A 19,717-nucleotide genomic window follows, 5' to 3' on the forward strand; every position below is an offset into this window, starting at 1 on the left:
TCAGAATATTATCAAAATATTAATTTCAGTAACTTCATACATAATGTAGAAGTTTATAATATTGGTATTGACATTTTCAGCCAAATTGGTATTGGTATTGAATCTATAGTAGCATAGAAAGATTGACACTTTAGTTTCAGATTCCATCTTGAAATTTTGTTTTATTTTTGTGTTGTAGTTTCTCAACTCTACCTCCAAACAAATTGTTTTGATTTGCTCTCAAATTCTAATATTTTGAGCTCAAGAAAAGGAAAAAGACATAAAAATCATGTCAATATATTGTTCAAGTATTTTGTACACACCTATAAACTTTGTCCAAAAAAATAACTCAACGGAAAAACTTACAAAAACACCTGAAAGTCAGAAGTTTGAAAATTTAAATTAAAGCTATTCTGATGTTGGGTGATTTTGCCAAAACAATTTCCCTTTTCCCTGCTGTTCTGAGAGATAAACTTTTGTTGTGATATTTCCCAGCACTGGAAACAGAGGTGAGGTGCAGGCGGTTGCTGCCAGCGTGTCTCAGGAGACTCTTGATAGTTTTGTCCACACAGCTGGGATTGTTTTATTGGTTATAGTAAGAGTAAAAAAAAAAAGGTCCACAACTGAACTTCTGTTTTCCTCCTACCATGTATAATCCCATTTCCCAGAGGAGGAGTTAGATATCAGGCTTGAAAGAACTTTTTCTTGGGAAAAGTGTGGAAATCTTTGAGCTTTCAAAGTTTGAATCAGTTGAAGAAAAACTTCAAGAATATTTATTCATTATTCACGTCAAACATATTCTGATCTTTTATGGTTTGTCTTTCCGTTTTTGTTAGTTTGGTTTCTTATATATGTTTTTTGTGAGATTTGTTTGAATAATAAATATAGTCTCTGGAGTACAGTTTTCTAGAAGTCTCTCGATAACATGTTGGTAGAGACAATTTATAGTGATATAGTGTTGATGAATATCCTGGGTTTTTTGTTTGTTTTGTGACTTTTACTACAAATTATTCTTTGAAAATTCAAATACATATTTTTAGAAATAATTTCTAAAATATTCAAAAGAAAATGCAGCTTTGAAAAGAGAAATTTATATTGGATGCTACTGACACGCTATGGGCTGGCGAATCGAAGAGCGGCATTCATTTTCCTTGCCGTTGATTGGCTGCACCTCTAAGTGGGTTTGGGTTTAATACCTCAATAAGTAGAATTAGATACTAGTGTCTGTCATTTGTAGTATTTGTTATGTTTGACCTGAAATTTGCAGAAATATCTTTTAACTAGTCCGACATGTTTGTATTTTTAGGCTTGTGATTAGAATGGTTTGTGTCTTACCTTTTAACATACGTGAAAAAAACTTCACGTGTGAATGAGTATTTGCTTCCCCCAGCCTGTCAGACAGCAAATATGCATCTTACAGGAACAAAAGGAAAGCCAGTCTGCTCTTTACTGGTAATACAACTAAAAAACACATTTAGAAAACAGTGTTGAAACAACAGACGAGAAGAAAGCGCTGCCCCTCACTTTTATTAGACCATCATTAACTCTTCCTGCTGCTAATCTCTGCTCCTGATTCAATCAGTATACAGCTTGTTATTCTGTGCAGCAGCTCCTAATGAACTTTCTGCAATTTGGCTCCTGATTAACACTTAAATTATCTGATGAACTACTTTATAATCAAGAATCATCAACCACAGATTTATCCATCCAGGACTTTTGTTCACCAGTTATTTATTTTCAGAGGAGCTGGTTTTATCTTTTGAAACCAAGGTTAATTTACTTTTTAATTCACAATTATGCACAACCTACTGTTAATCTATTATGTAAAATATACTGAAGCTAAAACATTCCAGTTTTTATAAACTTATTTTAATATTTCTGTCCTGGTATCTGCTTGCTTTAGCAGCCTGACATTGTTTAAGAGGATTTCCTGTCTTCTCTTTGCAGTATTTAAGCTGGCAGAGCCCCTCTTTGTATATCTGAGGAGTTTACATTCTTCTCTATGGGGGTAAGTGCCACATCTGAGCTGTGTACCCTATGATCCAGGTTTTACTCCCACTCAGCCCAAGCCTGCTCACTGTGGAAAGCCCACAGAGCTGTTCAGATTTAGTGAGCAAGCGTGATCTGTAAGTTTCATCTAATTAAATCTACAGTTTCATGTATAATTGTGTGCCTCTACAAAGCCTCTGTAGGTTGAGTCATTGAGTTGTTATTGAAGGGAACTATGGATGTTTATGCTGGTGTGTGTGTGTGTGTGTGTGTGTGTGTGTGTGTGTGTGTGTGTGTGTGTGTGTGTGTGTGTGTGTGTGTGTGTGTGTGTGTGTGTGTGTGTGTGTGTGTGTGTGTGTGAGAACACTCTGCACACCGCTGCTGAAAACCCACCAGGATGCATCCTGGAGAGCATCATTCATCGCAGCTCTTCGCCACCTGCGTGGCCTCTGACAGCTCCCCCTCCTTATTATGCTGAACAATGAAAACTGCCACAACAATATAGCAGAAATTTATGCAAATATAAAGCAAAAAACAACTGTGTCCTGTTTTGTTTGTGCAATCTAGACAGCAAAAGTGTTAGAAAGACAGGTGCACAAGTCACTGAACTGAAGAAAAATGCTGTCTTTTAGTCAGATATATTTTTCCTCTTTACATGTAAATGTGGATCAATAATTTAACTTCATCTATTAAACTTGCAAATACCTATTATAAGTAAACATTTTATGCCTATTATTTCTTTTTATTTTTGTGCTGAATGTCGTAAAAATCACAAACGCTGTTTTTAAAACAAGGTTATTTACTTTGTCTGCAAGCTCAGGTACAGATAAACTCAAAATTACTGCAGATTTCATTTTTAAATGACTTTCATTCAACCAAAAATGTTTATTTATGGTGCTTGTATGTCTCAAAAGAAAATAAAACAACATCAAAAGAGCATCAAAGAAAAAAAAGACATGTACTTTACTTCCAGTAAGACTGTTGATTAAAGTTTTAAAAAATAATTTAAACCAAAATCTGTAAGTGGTGTGAATAATCTTGACCTTAACTATCAATTATTTTTCAATATAAAGTCTTTTTTTTTTTTTTTGCTTTAAAGTTAAAAGCCACCAGGAATCTGATAAGAGTTTTTGGCTACAAACAAAAAGTAATTGAGACAGTAAATGGTTGCATGAACACATTGTTTTAAAAGTGAATAATGAAAAAATAAAATAAAAAATCAGTACATTGTTAATGGCAACAAAATTACAGCAAATTTATTTAATTTCTGAGATTCAATATCTAATAAAATATTAACTGTTTTGAGACAGTTTTTACTTTCAAAACATTTTTATTCTCTTATGCAAATTGTTTAATTGAAGACTAAAATGTTCCAAGTAGCACATTTTATTGTTCAGGCATCCATAGATTATATTCTGCAGTTTAATACATATTCCACAAAGGTTTTATATCAGTCATCAAAAACAAAACTGGCATCTGGTTGAGGTGAATAATCCCAGAAAAATGCTTCACGTTAATTTGTCAAAAAATCAACAGAGATCATGTTTTCCTGAACCTAATAGGACTAATGAGATCCTTCATGTTTGCAGTTTGAGAGACTAATAGATCAATCAGTATCATGTGTTTTCACTGGAAAAAAAACCTGCTGTTTCCTGCTAATAAAATTCATCTAAGTCCACTGAGGCTTGTCTAATAAGAGATGTTTGATTAAAAAAGACTAAATGTTTTAGCAAATATTTTTCAGATAGACATAAAGCTTTCTCATATCAGATTATGTACTTTAATCAGCAAGCAAACAGCTGAGATTACTCTATTCATTACAACTGCAATAAAATATTAAAACTCTTCTCTGTAGAAGTAAAGAGTGGGGAGAAAAAAAAAAACCTGCAATCGTTTCTCTTCTTCCACCAGCAACGGCGCCATCTTGTGTTGCTTTTCCGCCGCAGCCTCAGAGAGTTTTGTCACATCCCTGCTGCCTGCTGGGGATCATCCGGGTCACGTCGATGTTGTTGGTGGCGAAGGTCTCCCTGGCCTTCTCCACGGTGGCGTCCGGCAGGCTCCGGGTGCGGCCCAGGATCCAGGCGAAGTCCACATGGAAGAGCCTGAGGACGTCTGTGCAGGAGTACACCAGGGCAAAGTTCACGTAGTCAGTGGACAGGATCCAGTAAGGGGAGTAGGGGAGGACTACATTGAATAGACACAGAGAGTAAAAGTCAAAGGTCAGAACATAAACAAGAGGTGGTCATTTTTACTCCGGTGTATTCCCGCTGACCGTAGGAGTAGGTTATTCCCAGTTTAGCTGGATTCTTTGGATCCTCTATCACTCCGGTCCCCACAATTTTCCTCACCTCTCCTTTTCTGACACACAAACACACACAGAGATTTTACGCAGCGCTAAACGGTGCCAACAAGCACCTCCTGACACATTTCCACAAGGTTCCCGCTCGCAGTGACTCACAGTATTTCCGAGCTGACCACTCGAATAGAGTTGTCCGTCGTCAGAGTGAAATTGGTCTCGATGCAGCGGCCCTTCTCAAACTGGGCCGGCAGCTTGGCAATTTCAAACCATCTCCCCATGAACTGCGAGGGCCAGGGACACACGGGTTCAGAGGCAATTTAGAGCGGCGTGAGAGGAGACTATGAATAAATCTACATACTGTAATGGGTTTACAGAAACATGCGACAGGTTAGCTTTCAGGCCCGCTCTGTATCTGCAGTGGAAAGTCATTAAGTACCCTGCACTCTCAGGTTTTTTTTCCCTCAAGGACAATATGCTAGAGAATATCTTAGTGAGTCTGCACTTAAGCGTCACTTTATGTTCCATTTCAGTTAAGTAGTAGTTTGTGCAATGTTTGAGAACAGATAAAATGATAAGATGTTGCTTTTTTGTGTTAAAATAGGAGAAATGCATGAACTATTTTTGATTTTGAAATACTGCATATTCATTGTTCAATGTATTCCATCTTATTTAATGTCATTTTAATTTACCACAGTGAGATTTTGTTATTTTTAACAATTCCAGATAAATGCATTCCTGGCATTTTGTAATGTGAAGCATTACTTGTAAAATTTTAACATGTAATAATAATTTCTCAGTTTAGACAGCAAGTAGATTTGCACAAATGTTTTAAATTCACTTTTTCAAACAGGTTTTAAAAATATTAACGCCACTAATATTTGCTCTATTGTAAAATTATTTTTAAAGACACCAGGCTAGAGTTTTGCAATATTTTTAATGCTCTTTATTTCTAATGTTTGGTAAGAAAAAGAAAAGAAAAAAGCAACTTAAATTGTGAGACTTGACTGCTGTTGAAACTTTTGTAATCGGGTCAATCAAAGACAATTTGGACTCATGCTAGGAATCCTCTGTTACCTGTTTAAGGATGAAGGCGGGCTGGACTTCTGGTTCTGGACACGGACCCCAGTGGGGAACCTGAGCCCAAATGATGGGGATTAGAAGCACAAAAATTGAAGCCAGAAACACCCTCATGGTAAGAGCAGGCAGCGTCACCTGCAGAAAAGCAACAAAAGCTGCTGTTATTCAGTTCCATTCTACAAATATTACACATTTTAAAAACAAAGGATTGTTTAAATTAGTCAGAGAAAGTACATTTATCTTACCGGTTCTGTTCTTCTTTGTGGATCCGTGTTCTCTCCTCAGAGATCTCAGGGTTTGACTCAGAGATGTTGTTCTCCACAAAGCTTTTGCTCATCTCTGAAATCAATGAGATTCTTTGTCTTTCTCCAGTTTTATTACTGGCGCAAAGTCGGTTATTACCAAATCAGAGTCATGGGTGACGCTCTGGCTGGAATGTCACAAAGTTATCAGAAGGTTCTGCTGCTTGAGGTGGGCTGCAATGGGAACTTGTGCTTTTTTTATCCTAATTTTTCAGTTTTTCCACTGATTTATCTACAGTCAGAAGTGTGCATACCCCCATTACGTGACAAGGTTTCTTTCAGTTATTTCAAAGATTTTTTTTCCATGTTCAAGGTGAGGTATATTCAAATTCAAAAATACTTTATTAATCCCAAAGGGAAATGAAGTGTTGTTGTAACTCATTAATTTAGATTCTTCAAAGAGTTATTGAACATCATAATGGCTGCTGGAATTTTCTGCAGCAGTCTGTACTGCACTGAAGATGAAAATGCCTCTGACTGAAAATGCTCTGCCTTCCCAAGACAGTTTACGCTTCAAGTTCGGTGCCTGTGCACTTTGAATGCAAGCGCTCGACATTTTGCTCTACATGTAGCGTTTCATGCGTCTGGTTTACATTCAAAAACTATGTGGAGGCAAGTCGAGGGCGCGTCAGATTCTTCAAAATTGCTGTAGCTCTTGTTTTCCGTTGCTGGGCTATTTGTTGGATGCGTTGGACGCTCTTGACGCGTCAAAACGCTCCAAACGGTTCAAATCGCGCCGCGAACGGTGTCCTTTACGCGCCTCTGCATAGACTTTGAATGTAAACCAGACGCGCCTGACGCTCAAAACGCATTTGGTGTGAACGCACCATTAGATTTTTAATGGAAATCTTTTAAATTGACCTAAATTAAATTAAAGAATATATTAATCTCCAAAGGGATTTATTGTTTTGTCTTGCTGGAAAATGAACCTGCTCCCCAGGCTTTTGTGGCCGCAAAATGGTTTTCTTCCAGGTTTATTTGGCTTAATCTCTCGGATTTCAATTTGACCAGATTCCCTTTCCCTACTGAAGAAAAGCACACCAGAGGATGCTGCTGCCACCACCATACTTTGTCCTGGCGATAAAATGTTCGAGGGGAAATAAAAAGTTTTGTATGTTGGCCAGACTGTTCAATTTTGGTCTGGTATGATAGGACGAGTTAAATTTAAATGCACACCGCACTTTTCAGATATCTCTTCTTTTTTTTTTTATGAAGATTTTAAAAATGCTGCATTGTTTTCTTTTCATTTTACAATATAAAGTCCTGATAAGCTAACAATACATCACTATAAATAATTTTATACTCTTATTGTTATACAGTAAATACTGAAGTTTGTGGTTTCAAGACAACATCATGTGGAAAAGTTCAAGGAATATGAATATTTTTAATCCTCTCGCTATTTTTTGAAAGGAATGGATTTTGTGCAGCAAAGACATACAAAGACAAGGTTAAAAACTTTAAATAATTTCACAGGAAACTTTAAATACCATAAAAATGAGAAGTGTTTGCTAGAACCTGAGTTGGTAACCTGGCATTTTATTATCTGAAAGGTCCTGTTGCTGTTTGATAACACAAAGACTCTAAAATTAACACAGTGATTTACATGCAGAAATCTATTAAATACTGTCTGCTTCCAGACAAAGCCCTCCGACAACAAACAAGATTAAACTAAAGAAGAAAAAAGATCAAAAGGCTCAATTTCCAGCTAATATATCCAGCTTGTATTTCAGGGAGGAATGACTTGTTAGCTGCAGCCAGACACATCAAAGCCCCGTTAAAGCAGCAGTGGCTGCTTTCTGCCAGGACGGAGGCAATGAGCTCGACTGGTCAGAAGATCAAGGAAAGAAGCGAGCGCACAGCCAAATGGGCTGCAGGATAATGAGGAAATATCAAAGAGCTGAGAAATGTATTAAAGATGCAGCATGCAAAGGTGGATCCTGAGGAGAGTTTTGGTCACTTTTAATCTCATCACAAGGTTGTGTATTTGGATTTTCTTTTTTGTGCTGGTATTCTGTCCCGTGAGGTTTCACAAATTATAAAATTGCAGGGTTGTTTCAATTATGTTTCGGCAAAACAGTAATATGTTTGAATCCCTGCATGGAGTTGTTCGCCTGGTGCATGAGTGGGTTCTCTCCAGGTACTCCAGTTTAAGAGTTCAATACGCCAGGAGGCAATTATAAGTTTCCTGTGACCTTCATCCAGAAGCATACTTAGGGAAACCCTCTGGACCTATGATCTTGTGATTTGTGAAGGCAACAATATGTCACTGATCTGTTGTTTTGACTTGGAGCAGAAAAGGAGCACTGACTTACTGAAATAGTTTCTTGTTTGAAATACTAATATCAGGTTGGCTGTGTTGTTGAATTAATCATACCACAGAACATATTTTACCTTTAGATTGTCAGATATGAGAGTTGGCTCTGTGTTTTTCTCCACTAGAGGGCAGCAGAGGAGCTTTAATATGCGTGAGTAATGTGAAATCAGCGGACCTTTCTGGAAATTAAACAATATCCTCATATTGAGTTTTCATGACCAGGCACTTGTTTCTTTTTTCATCCAAAAAGAAAGTTTTCAAAGTTTAAAAATGACAGAATTTTATCTTTTATCTTCTAGCCTTTAAGGCATAAAAGTTTGTTTCATTGACCAAACAAAAAGCAGATTTGTGTTCAGCAAATTGTTGCTGGTTCACATTTCAGCTCCACACCTAAAAGAAAAGGTTGTGTAACGGCTGCGGTAAAGACTCACGTGCCAGAGCAAATGCAGCCTTGCTGCTGATGCCCCTGCAGCTGTGCACACATATATACAAGCTGTACATTACCACAAACGGAGGACGGAAAACCCTGAAAGTGAGCAGCAACACAGGTGCACTAGAGCTTGAGAATGTTTCCTGCTGCTGCTGAGGGATGACTGAGATCAAAACCTCGAGGACGATCTGCCACCTGAACTGAACCGACCGCTATGATGGTTATTCAAAGAACATCCCAAGGAGAAATGTGTTTAAATCTGTAAGACAGGAAACTGCAATAGTGACTGGATATGGCGAGTTTATAGTTGAATCCGTAAAGGATTTGTGGTTGAACTATTCCCCTACTCATAAACTATTACTGTTTAATTTATAAAGCACTTTAAAACAGCAACAGCTGCGACAAAGTGCTGTACAGATCAAATCAATAAACAATAAAAAGATGGAAAGGACAAAATAAAAGAAAGACAATAAAATCAATAGAATGCTAAAGTAGAGTTTATAGAAGTACTATAGCTGCATTTTTAGGAGAAAAGCTTGCAAGGCTGCAAACACCGTCTCCTCTGTTGTACAGGAGCTGCAGCATCAGATTCTTTTTGCTGCGCATCACAAACTAAGATGGCACCATGAGGAAAAAACATTATGTGAAAATCAGGAAGTTACAAACTGAATATGACTCAAGACATCAAGATCCATGTTTGGATTTATCTGCAATTCTAGGTATGAGTGTAAAAGAGTGTGGGAGCAAAGACCTAAACCAGAACCAGTTACACCAGTTCTGCCAGCGGGAATGGGCCGAAATCCCAGCAAACTATTCTAAGATGCTTCTAGAAGATACGTAAGACATTTTTCAGCCAAAACAAAAGAAACAGGCAAACTTCTGAATTAAAATGAACATTTAGGGAGGTTTTGGCCAGCTGATTATGCCTGTCATTGAGATCTGTTGCTTTGGTTATGAATATGGGTGTAGATACCGGAGGGGTTTTTTGTTTGGTTTTATTGGGGGGGTTGACTTTGGGGAGCTGAGATGCAAAGGAGGGTTGGGTTTGTTGTCTAGTTTTATTTTTAATTTAATTTTTTTTTTTCCTTTAGTTGAAAAAGCAACAAAAAAAGGCTGAAACTTGTGCATTGCAATTGTTTAGCTATTCTACTGACACAACTGGCTTTCTTTATTTGAGACAAAATCAATATAATTCTTCAGAAGACATTTTGTTAGTTTTAGATGATGATATATTCAACAAGAGTAAATTATTTAACAAACCTAACCTCAGAAGATTTGTGTTATCTAAGTTTATTTACCTTGAAGCAGGTCAGTCGGTTGTGTAACGTCTCGTTCGTTGTCCATTAACTGAAAAGCATTTCACTTTATGGTTAAAACGTATATTGTATGTAATTTTCCACCAACACAAAAAGCATTTTGGGTCTGGATGTTTTTAAAGCAGAAGGTCAGATTCAGGTGAAGGTTGGTGAGTTCAATAAATGTGTTGCGCATACAGCTGGAAGATTTTATAATCATTTTAAAACTTACCAGTTTCCTCTTGTAGCCTAACTAAGCAGCATTGATTTTGAGCAGAAATATTGATCTCCCTTTTATTCTAGAATGAAGTTTCTTTCCAGTTTCATCCACAAATCCTCAAAAATTTTAACATTTTAATCAACTATTATAGAAAAAGTCATGTTAATTTGCAGATATAGTCCTAATCTGATGCAACAAGAGCAGAGAAGAACAGATTAACAGTGTTTTGTAGATTTTACAAACAAAAACTGCTATATGCACTGATGTAACTATTTTGTTCATTTTATTTTGTTTTCTGAGCAACCCAGACCTGCAGGTTTCTATGTTTTTGGATGAAATGCTTGAAAGTCAAACCATTTTTACTTAAGGTTTTATCAACTTTCAGTCAACTGTAAAGTTATTTTAATTTAGACTAAATGAAGTTAAAACTCCATAATTTAGTGGACTGGATATAAACCTTGTCAGTAGAAAGTCTTTTCCATAATTTTCAAGAAACCACAGAAAATTAAAAGATAATAATGGAATAAAATCATTGTTGTGTTTTTTGGTTATGGATTAATATTTTATTTCATCAACATGCCTTTTAAAGCTTAATCTCATGTCAGGCAAAACAAATCTTCCCCTCGTCTGTAAAATGGTTGAAAGTTGAAATATATTTTTACATTGGAGATTTTACTTTTATAACAAGAACCATTCTAACTTTATTTCAGATTATGATGCAAACAGGCAGTCAAATTTAAATAAAAAACATTTCTTAAAATGTGAGCCTGCTTGCAAGATTCTGCAGCCTTTGTAGAAATTAGAATTACAGTCAAATTTATGTTTTTCTTAAATAAATGTCTAAAGCTACTCGAGTCCAGATGAGTTCACCATGTACCAGACTAATGATGTAACCAAACTTTGTGGAGGTGAATATCTTTGGTGAGAGTCTGTTTCATTTGAATAGGTGCCAGTTCTCACTTCATCAAACAACAAGGAGGGGCTGAAGACTGGAGACGTTTGGGTCTTTAAAAGCCTCCAGAAACGGGATGTGGTCACTTCTTCTGGTTTCACACAGGTGAGCAGTCGACACCTTCCTAAAGCAGCTGGATTTTGACTCGTCTTTCAGCTGCTGTTTTCTGTTTTACTCTTTTCAGACTGAGGCGACAAGATGAACGCTGTGCAGATTCTTACTTTGACTATGCTGCTTGCTGCTGGAGGCAGCGACCAGCTTCTCAGGTCTGGAAAATGTCCAAATCCTGCAGTCCAGGCCAACTTTGATGCTGCCAGGGTGAGCAAAATTTGATCTAATCTGATAAAGTAGCCAAAAATTGTACTCGAGTAAGAGCAGCACTATTTTAACATATTCATTCTCAAGTAACAGTAGAAAGTAGCCAAAAAATGAAATAAAAAAGTATTTGGTAAAAAGGCGACTCAAGTACTGAGTAACTGATCAATTATTTAATATTTTTTAAATGACATCATCAGATTGACCAAAATATAAATTTATGCAGAAATTCTAGTATTTTATAGATCAAAGTGAAAATAATTATAAAATAAGGCAAAAGAAATATTTTTCTAAATCAGCTTCTTTAAAAAATAAAAAAATTATGAGACTAATAAGGGTCTCCATCTGGTGAATTTTTGGTTAAAATGTTTGTCCTTTATTCAGTGGGAAGAGAATCCAGAAGTTTTACTCAACTAATAGTAGCGATACTTCAAATTAAAATGACTGAAATAAAAGTCAAATATACCGACAAATAAAAAGTAATTATTTCCCAAAAACGTATTCCAGTAAACGTAAGTAGTTACTGCGCCACTCTGATGATGTGAGACATGTGAGACAAACTCAAAAGTCCTGTTTCGTAACTAAGCTGCTGCTTTCCTTGTGTTTGAGGTTTAATAACTGTGGTTCCTCTTCAGTATCTTGGTAGATGGTTTGAGATCCGGAAGCTGCCAACAACGTTCCAGAAAGGTCAATGCGCCACCGCCGACTACAGCCTGAAGAGTCCCGGAGTCGTTGGCGTCTTCAACAGAGAGCTGCTGTGAGCAAAACGTCCTGCTTGTTTTTGAACATAACCAGTCAAACAAAGTCCTGCAGCCTTTAATCATGAACAGAACTGATTTGTTTATTATTAACCTGCAGTGACAATGGAACCATCAGCTCTGCTGTTGGCACAGCTAAAGTGAAGGACCCTGCTGAGCCGGCCAAGCTGGAGGTCTCTTTCTCCGACGGTATGCAATTTTCCTTCAGAAATGAGTCTATTTATTCAAGATCTTTAAAATTCTCCTGCTGCTGTTTTGACTCTAGACGTTCCTCCCGGTCCATACTGGGTTCTGTCCACCGACTACGACAGTTACACGCTGATCTACGGCTGCACAGAATACGGCCTGTTCCACGTGGAGCTGTCCTGGATCCTGAGCAGGAAGCCCACTCTGCCCAACGAGACCACTGAGGATCTGCTCAGCATCTTGTCCTCCATCGGTGTCAGCGTGGACAAGATGGCCGCCACCGTTCAGGACGAGACTTACTGCAGTCCCATGAACCAGTGAGACGGAGTCGTGTTAAGAAAGCGTCCCCATGAGGAGCATCATCTTGTTTAAAGAAATGTGTCTTCTACGTGGTTATATTTTATTTTGTGGAAATAAAATTTCTGATTCTTGTATTCCAAAAAAGGTATTTTTTATTCATCATTTTGGTTCAATGGTTGCATTTAACACTCAGTTTAAACTGTAAAAGTTACATTTAAAGCTTATTTTTATATCTTTAAGTCAGATTGATTTATTTGGCAGGGAAAATATATATTAATTAACATTGCTGTAAATAATTGCCTATTCTTTTAAAAGTTATGGAAAATGTATCTTGCTAAAAACAAGTAAAAGGCTAAATAATGACAAAAAGTTAAAATGCGAAATATGTGAATTCTGTCAATAAATATAAAACAATAAATACCATTATTATGAAAATACAAGCATTAATTAAAACAACTTTAATCCTTCATTGGGATGGCAAAACATAAGTGGTTGCATAGGAATAGGGAAAAAAACTTAATTTGTAAATAAAAATGTATAGCCAGTTTTCACCTGACATTGATTTAAAAACTAAATAACTAACAGCCACTTAGATTTATTTTTTATTTCTTTGATGGCAGTAGACTTTAAGGTCAGTGCTTAAAAACTGTCTGACATACGTTTTAGAATCAATTAATTCAAATAAAGAAAATCCTGTCGCTTCATAAGATGACAAAATTCATCTGATGCTCAATATTATGAGAAAATCTTTTAACAGGCATTTCATTATCCTGTGGCGGGATTGTTCAACCATCACAGCATCTTGGAGTCAAATTTCCTTCAGGCACATTTTAATAAAATAGGGGAGCTTGTTCATAAAACTTCCATGGAACAAATGACTACATATTGCACAAAGTTTATTTAGTAGAAAATACATTTTTGCTGATAAAAGTAGTCAAACTTTATCCAGAATGCTACAGAAATATTTCTGTTGTTTTACACAGAAGTTTCAGTCATTAATGATTCATTTAATAGCTTTGTAAAGAAGAACTGCATCTAAAGATTTTGATTCATCATCTGTTTTATCCACACAGAGTTTAATATGCAGTTCTGCGAAAAGTATTTGCAACCTTACAATTTATTTTCTGTTTTTGGTGAAAATAATGCCTCAGAAAATTTTCAATGTCAGGGAAAAATAACCAGAGTAAATACAAAACGTGTCCATGTATGATTTTTAGTTGGCAAAGCTCAACATTAATTGTAGTTAACCTTTTATGTACTGAAGCGACATTTTCAATTAAAAAACATAACACCACTGAAACCACATTGTTTGTTTTGGACATGCAAGTTTATTAAATTAAGCTCAAATAAAGATTCTGCATCAATACAAACGCCACAATCTCATTCTACTGGTTCATGGCGCTACAGTAATCTGCGTCCTGGTTGGTGACCAGCAGCTCGTCCACACTGACTCCGATGGACCGCAGGACGCCGTGCAGCTCCTCCAGGGTCTGGTCGGCCAGAGTGGGCTGCCTGCTCAGGATCCACACGAAGTCGGCGTGGAGCTCGCTGAGGTCGGTGCAGCTGTAGACCAGAGCGTAGTTGTCGTAGTCTGTGGACAGGACCCAGTAAGGAGCAGGAGGAGAGTCTGGAGGAGCAAAGAGACACAGCAGGCTGTGAGTAAACCTCCACCGCAGCTGGATTAAACACACAACTAGATTAAAATGAGCGTGGAAACCAAACGAGGGTCTGTACCCTCGAAGAAGTAGACCAGCAGCTTGGCAGGCTCAGTGGGGTCGGGTTTGGCGGTGCCGGTGATTACATCAATGGTCCCATTTGCACTGAAATCAAATAAAATCTTAAATCGGTGTTTATAAATACATCTGATCAAGTGAGAGTGAGTAAATCTCACAGCAGCTCCCTGTTGACGACTCCGACAACTCCAGGACTCTGCAGGCTGTAGGTGGCGGTGCTGCACTGGCCGCTCTGGAACGTGTGGGACATCCTCTGGATTTCATACCATTTACCAAGATACTGCAAAACAAGCAGATTCACAGTCAACACAAACCACATTCTGTTCTGCTGCTTCATCTAAAGGATTGCTCACCCTTGCAGCATCAAACTTCTGCTGAACAGCAGCGCTGGGGCATCTGCCAGGCATGATGATCTGAGAGTTGGCCGCCAGAACGGACAGCAGAGTGAAGGAAAACATCTGGAGGAACTTCATCTTTCTACAAAACCTTAAAGAAGTAGAAAAGATTCTGAATTTTACCTAAATTTACACAAAAGGAGAATCGCCAGAGTAAAATCCCGGAGTAGATCCCTGTTGTTTCCTACCTGTTCTACTGGGTAGTTGTGACGTTCAGCGTTGTGCTGCTGTATTTATAGTGGAGGTCGACTGCTGACCCCAGATCTGACCTGCATGTCACGTTTTTGTTTTATAAAGGTGTGAGATTTTTGGCACCTGTTCATGTCAAGATAGACAGATTGTCACCAAACAGACCTTGGCTGCTGAACAAATATGTTTTCAATACTTTAGGTAACTGTTTACAAAAATGATCTCTGAGGCTCCCTGTGTGACAGCGGTGTATTATGTAGTAGTTTTTACAGGCCTTTTATTACCTTCGTTAATTTTTTCCTCTTTTTTTCTTGTTTTTGTCCAATAAAAATATACATTTATCTAAGTGCATTTAATATGAGCAGGCAGATGAACCTGAACCTGAACCGTTTTCATACTGGCAAATCTTTCATGTCCAATTAGAATAAGAATTACCAAAGAAAAGCTAAATTAAATGGCAACAATATACGTTTTAGTTATTTTACAGAGTCAAGCAGCTGCTGGGAGGAAGGATCTCCTACAAGGCTACTTTGTGCACCTCGGACACAGCAGTCTGTCACAGAAAAAGCTCTGCAGTCCAACAACAGAACCAAATAGTTTTTTTTATATCATTTTGTTATATTAAAAGCATTTGAAAGCATAGTTACAGGTTACATGCTTTTTTGTTTTTTCATGTATTATTCTTACATTTTTAGCCAAATATTTAGCTGCATGGGTTTTGTGATTTACTGATATGTAAAAAGAAAACTACCCGGCTGCCATGATATCACAATAATCATGACCCAAACAAGATTTCCCCCTTAAGGCGTGAAAAACACAAGGCTTTGAAATTAGAGGGATTACAGCTCAGGAACAGGTCATCATGTGACAGAGGCAGAAAATGCAGTTCATCCGGACAACGGACTGTTGCTGTAGTTAGAAGATGGACGTTGTCTCCTCTTACCCAAGAGAATTTATAGCTGTAGCTGTTTGTTGAGGTTAAACCGGCTCTGATCCCTTCGCCTCACCGTGACTCCATAATGCTGGGTGCAAACAACACGGACAGGAATCCCTTATAAAAAGCTTACACCTGAGAGATTCTTAAATTAGCGGTTTAGATGTCCTAAAGCCCCTGTTCTCCTAATTCCTAAGTCCATTATTTGTAGTTTCCGCTCTGCTTTTTCAGTAAAAATCCACTTGACTTCTGAACGCCCACATTCAGGCGCATCTCAGTAAATTATGTTATGATAAAGTTGATGTATTTTAATAATTCAGCTCAAAAAGTAAAACTCATATATCATGTAGATGTTTTACACACAGCAAGAGTTCAAACATTTACACTTTATTATTCATTTTTAGTCTAGTTTCTAGTGCAAATATTTATTACACTTAAAATAAGACAAAACTAACTTACAAGTAACTTTTAAGCAAGGTATATGAGGTTGTTTAAACTAAATCATTCTTTAGTATTGATGAAAAAGTATTTTTCATTGGTAAATAAAATCACTTATGACAATATTTTCATGTTATGGGAGAAATAATCTGCCAAAGGAACTAGTACTGTGTTATCAATATTAAGGAATTATTTACTTAAAACAAGCTCCTATAAATTACTGATAAGTTACTTTTGAGTTAGTTTTGTCTTCAAAACTTCAATGTCTTCAATACTAAAATATTTGCACTATCAATCAATCAATCAAATTTTATTTGTACAGCACATTTCGGCAGCAAGGCTTTTCAAGGTGCTTTACATCATAACAAACACAAAAACACAAAGTTATGGAACGTTGAATCAACAATCAAAACATTACATTAAGTCAGGGGTCTCAAACTCCAGTCCTCGAGGGCCGCAGTCCTGCAACTTTTAGATGTGCCTTTGCTGCACCACACCTGAACAGAATAATTAGGTCATTAAGGCTCTGGAAAACTGATCTACACAAGGAGGAGGTAAATACGTCCTTTCATTCCAGTGTTTTGTACCTGTGGCACATCTAAAAACTGCAGGACAGCGGTCTTGAGGACTGGAGTTTGAGACCCCTGCATTAAGTCCAGTTCCATCTTTAAATTTGTAATTGATTACGTTTCAAATACAACTCTAAACAGGTGGGTTTTTAGTCGAGATTTAAAGGAAGTCAGTGTTTCGGCTGTTTTACAGTTTTCTGGAAGTTTGTTCCAGATTTGTGGTGCATAGAAGCTGAATGTTGCTTCTACTCGTTTGGTTCTGGTTCTGGGGATGCAGAGCAGTCCAGAACCAGAAGACCTGAGAGGTCTGGAAGGTTGCTATGACAACAGCAGATCTTTAATGTATTATGGTGCCAAACCGTTCAGTGATTTATAAACTAGAACACTAGAAACTAGATAAAAATACTTGGCAAGATTTTGTGTTTTTGCAGTGAAGCTCTGGTAATTTTGGTGAATACATCTTACAGGTGATGAAAACATCTACATTTCAGTTTCCTCCAAAATTGTGTTATCACAGCTTCATATTTACAAAATGAAATGTGGAGTTTTTCAGTTAATTACTGCAGTTTCTCCCACAGCTGCACCACATTTAACCTGATTGACTAATCAGGCTTGCTGTCATTGCCTCGGTATAAAAGCAGCTCACTGGTTTCCTTTTATCAATGCTACTCAACATCCAGTAGTTTCTTTTTATTGTAAGTTTTCTCCTTTTGTTAAAGCGCTCCTCTTCTAACACAGTTTGTTCTACATTTGAGTCCTTTTCTACCACAATCCATAACAGAGACTGGGCTAAAAATGGGAATGCCAAGGTGAGAGTCACATTTACCCAAAGGTTTACTTATGAGAAACAAAATGAAATTGCCTAGTCAAAGTCTTGAATCTGATTTAGACATACTGTGGCAAACAGGTAATTCATGCTGGAAGAAAAACGTTCCAATATGGTTCAGTTAACACAATTCTGCAGAGAAAATTAGGCCAAGATTCCTCCACAGTGACATTAAAGACCTATCGTAAATCAGAGATGGCTAAGTCTAATCATAAAATGCTACTTTCCTCAACTTTTAGATGCATCCCTGCTTCAAACACGCCTGAATCAAATGATTAAATCCACTCTGCAGGAGTCTGGTAACAGTTCATTTAACTAATCGGAATTAGAATTCCTTTTATTGTCATTGTGCAAGAAAGAAAGCACAATGAAATTTAAAATGTATGTCAAATAATTGAATTAAATAAGTATATCTCAAATATAACAGTATAGCAGAAACACAGAAACGAATGTGATGGAGTAAGGATAGCTGGACTGGACCACCTCTTTCCTAAATGGGTTAGTGTGGGATTAGCAAATTAAATCTTTGTGTATGCACCTGGTTATTGTTAAAAATAGTTTGATCTCAAAACTTTGAGAGAGATTAAAGAGCAAAGACAGGTCGCCAGGGCAACACAGAAATACACACACACACACACACACACACACGCACACACACACACACACACACAAGGGACAGACAACCATGTATCCACACACAAGGGCATCTCAGATTAATCAATTAACCTAACAGCATGTTTTCAGACTAGGAGGAACCCAGAGTACTTGGAAAGACCCAAGAAATCCCAAAACCTTAAAGGTAACAAATCAAACAGGGAAGCACTGACTTCTCCCTCCTGGATGTTTTTATTCCAGGATGGATAACTAGTTCCTCCAGCAAATTTAAAATCTGCCTTTGGTTGTCCTACTGGTGACACCTGCCAAGACTAGAGTCTCCCCAGAAGATGGAGCCCTTCCCCTTGCCTCAATGGCCCAGCATTACTGAGAAAACTCAACTAGCTGCTTGCTTGTATCTTCTTCTTTCACCTATATTCCATATTTTAAGATCATCTCACTATTTCTGGGGTCCAAGAAAGCAAAATGCCAGAACTTCAGAAACTGACAGCCACTCCAAAATATTGACTTTGCTGTCCATGAGAAATTTTGTAGCCACTTTTTTTATGATGCTATTTATTTTGTGAATTGTGCCTGTATCTTCTTCAAATCAAAAATGGAGTCAAACGTTTGTGCAGAAAAAGTTTTCGTTTGTGCCGCTATAATTTTAAAATGATAAAGAAATGTTTCCAGAGGTCATGAAAGGTCAACCAGCCCCCACACCTTCTTCAAATCGGACAAAATCAAATCCCCTCAACTACGTTTGTGCTGCAAAATGTTTTTGTTTGAGCTGCTTTGGCCTTGAAGATATTAATGACATTTTAAAGGTCATTTTATTTTGTAAAAGTGGGGGAGTTGGTTGAACTTTTGATCTTTAAACTTTCATTAATATTTTCAAAGCCAAAGCAGCACAAACAAAAAATTTTGCTGCACAAATGTTTGACATCATTTTTGTCTGATTTGAAGAAGGTGGGAGGCGGGGGGGGTTGGTTGACCTTTCACGACCTCTGGAAACATTTCTTAATATCTTTAAAATGATAGATGCACAAACAAAACATTTTTGCTGCACAAATGTTTGACATCATTTTTGTCTGATTTGAAGAAGGTGGGGGAACCAGTTGCAGAAAACCTCACCATACCATGATGCTGCCACTGCCATGCTTCCCAGTTGGGATGATGTCTTCAGGCTTGTAAGTTTTCCACTTTTTACTCCAAATATAAACATTGTCCTTTTTCCAAACACTTCATTTATAGCTTTATCAAATTAAGGAACATGACTCCAAAAGTTTTTTGTTTTTTTTCCAGAGTGCATTTGCAAATTACAATCTGGTTCTTTATTTAGTAATCACTGATTTTTCCATAATGTCATAAAGAGAAGCAGTGCAAATATGTGGCTCCATCTAACTCGAGGGTTATTGATTAACCTATCGAAGCTTACAAAGTCATGACATCATCATCATCATTGGGGCTTTCCTAAATTGTTTGAAATCATAATATTCTTAGATCATGTAAACTTCTATATTTGAAGAAGTTAATAAAAAAATATCTAAAAGAATATTTCTCCTTATTCCAGTTAGCAAAAAGAAATAATTTAGGTATTCTTAACAGACCCAAAACATGAAA

The 19,717-nt window shown here is 37.2% G+C and overlaps 3 protein-coding genes across 4 annotated transcripts; 1 reads left to right on the forward strand and 2 right to left on the reverse strand.

The window, feature by feature from the left end:
- Positions 1-2,749: 2,749 nt before the first annotated feature.
- LOC102216976 (apolipoprotein D-like) lies at positions 2,750-5,675 on the reverse strand. The gene is made up of 5 exons (XM_005814906.2): positions 5,590-5,675; positions 5,342-5,479; positions 4,427-4,548; positions 4,241-4,326; positions 2,750-4,152 (listed from the first exon to the last, which is right to left on the reverse strand). The coding sequence occupies exons 2-5, from the start codon at positions 5,456-5,458 to the stop codon at positions 3,917-3,919; spliced, it is 561 nt and encodes a 186-aa protein (XP_005814963.1). The 5' UTR covers positions 5,459-5,479; positions 5,590-5,675; the 3' UTR covers positions 2,750-3,916.
- A 5,204-nt stretch (positions 5,676-10,879) lies between these two features.
- LOC102217221 (apolipoprotein D-like) lies at positions 10,880-12,515 on the forward strand. The gene is made up of 5 exons (XM_005814907.2): positions 10,880-10,962; positions 11,042-11,175; positions 11,808-11,929; positions 12,031-12,119; positions 12,196-12,515. Exons 2-5 carry the CDS (start codon positions 11,056-11,058, stop codon positions 12,435-12,437), a joined length of 573 nt encoding a protein of 190 aa, XP_005814964.1. The 5' UTR covers positions 10,880-10,962; positions 11,042-11,055; the 3' UTR covers positions 12,438-12,515.
- Positions 12,516-13,721: 1,206 nt separating this feature from the next.
- On the reverse strand, positions 13,722-14,752 carry LOC102217479 (apolipoprotein D-like). Of its 2 annotated transcripts, XM_023335990.1 has the most exons (5): positions 14,733-14,752; positions 14,503-14,635; positions 14,308-14,429; positions 14,151-14,236; positions 13,722-14,043 (listed from the first exon to the last, which is right to left on the reverse strand). In XM_023335990.1, the coding sequence occupies exons 2-5, from the start codon at positions 14,620-14,622 to the stop codon at positions 13,802-13,804; spliced, it is 570 nt and encodes a 189-aa protein (XP_023191758.1). In that variant the 5' UTR covers positions 14,623-14,635; positions 14,733-14,752; the 3' UTR covers positions 13,722-13,801. The 2 variants fall into 2 exon arrangements, with proteins under 2 accessions (XP_023191758.1, XP_005814965.1); XM_005814908.2 differs by lacking the exon at positions 14,733-14,752 and having other exon boundaries at positions 14,503-14,725.
- Between the last annotated feature and the right edge of the window lie 4,965 nt (positions 14,753-19,717).

Source organism: Xiphophorus maculatus, chromosome 6, assembly GCF_002775205.1.
Source record: "Xiphophorus maculatus strain JP 163 A chromosome 6, X_maculatus-5.0-male, whole genome shotgun sequence".
Taxonomy (NCBI): Eukaryota; Metazoa; Chordata; class Actinopteri; order Cyprinodontiformes; family Poeciliidae; genus Xiphophorus; species Xiphophorus maculatus.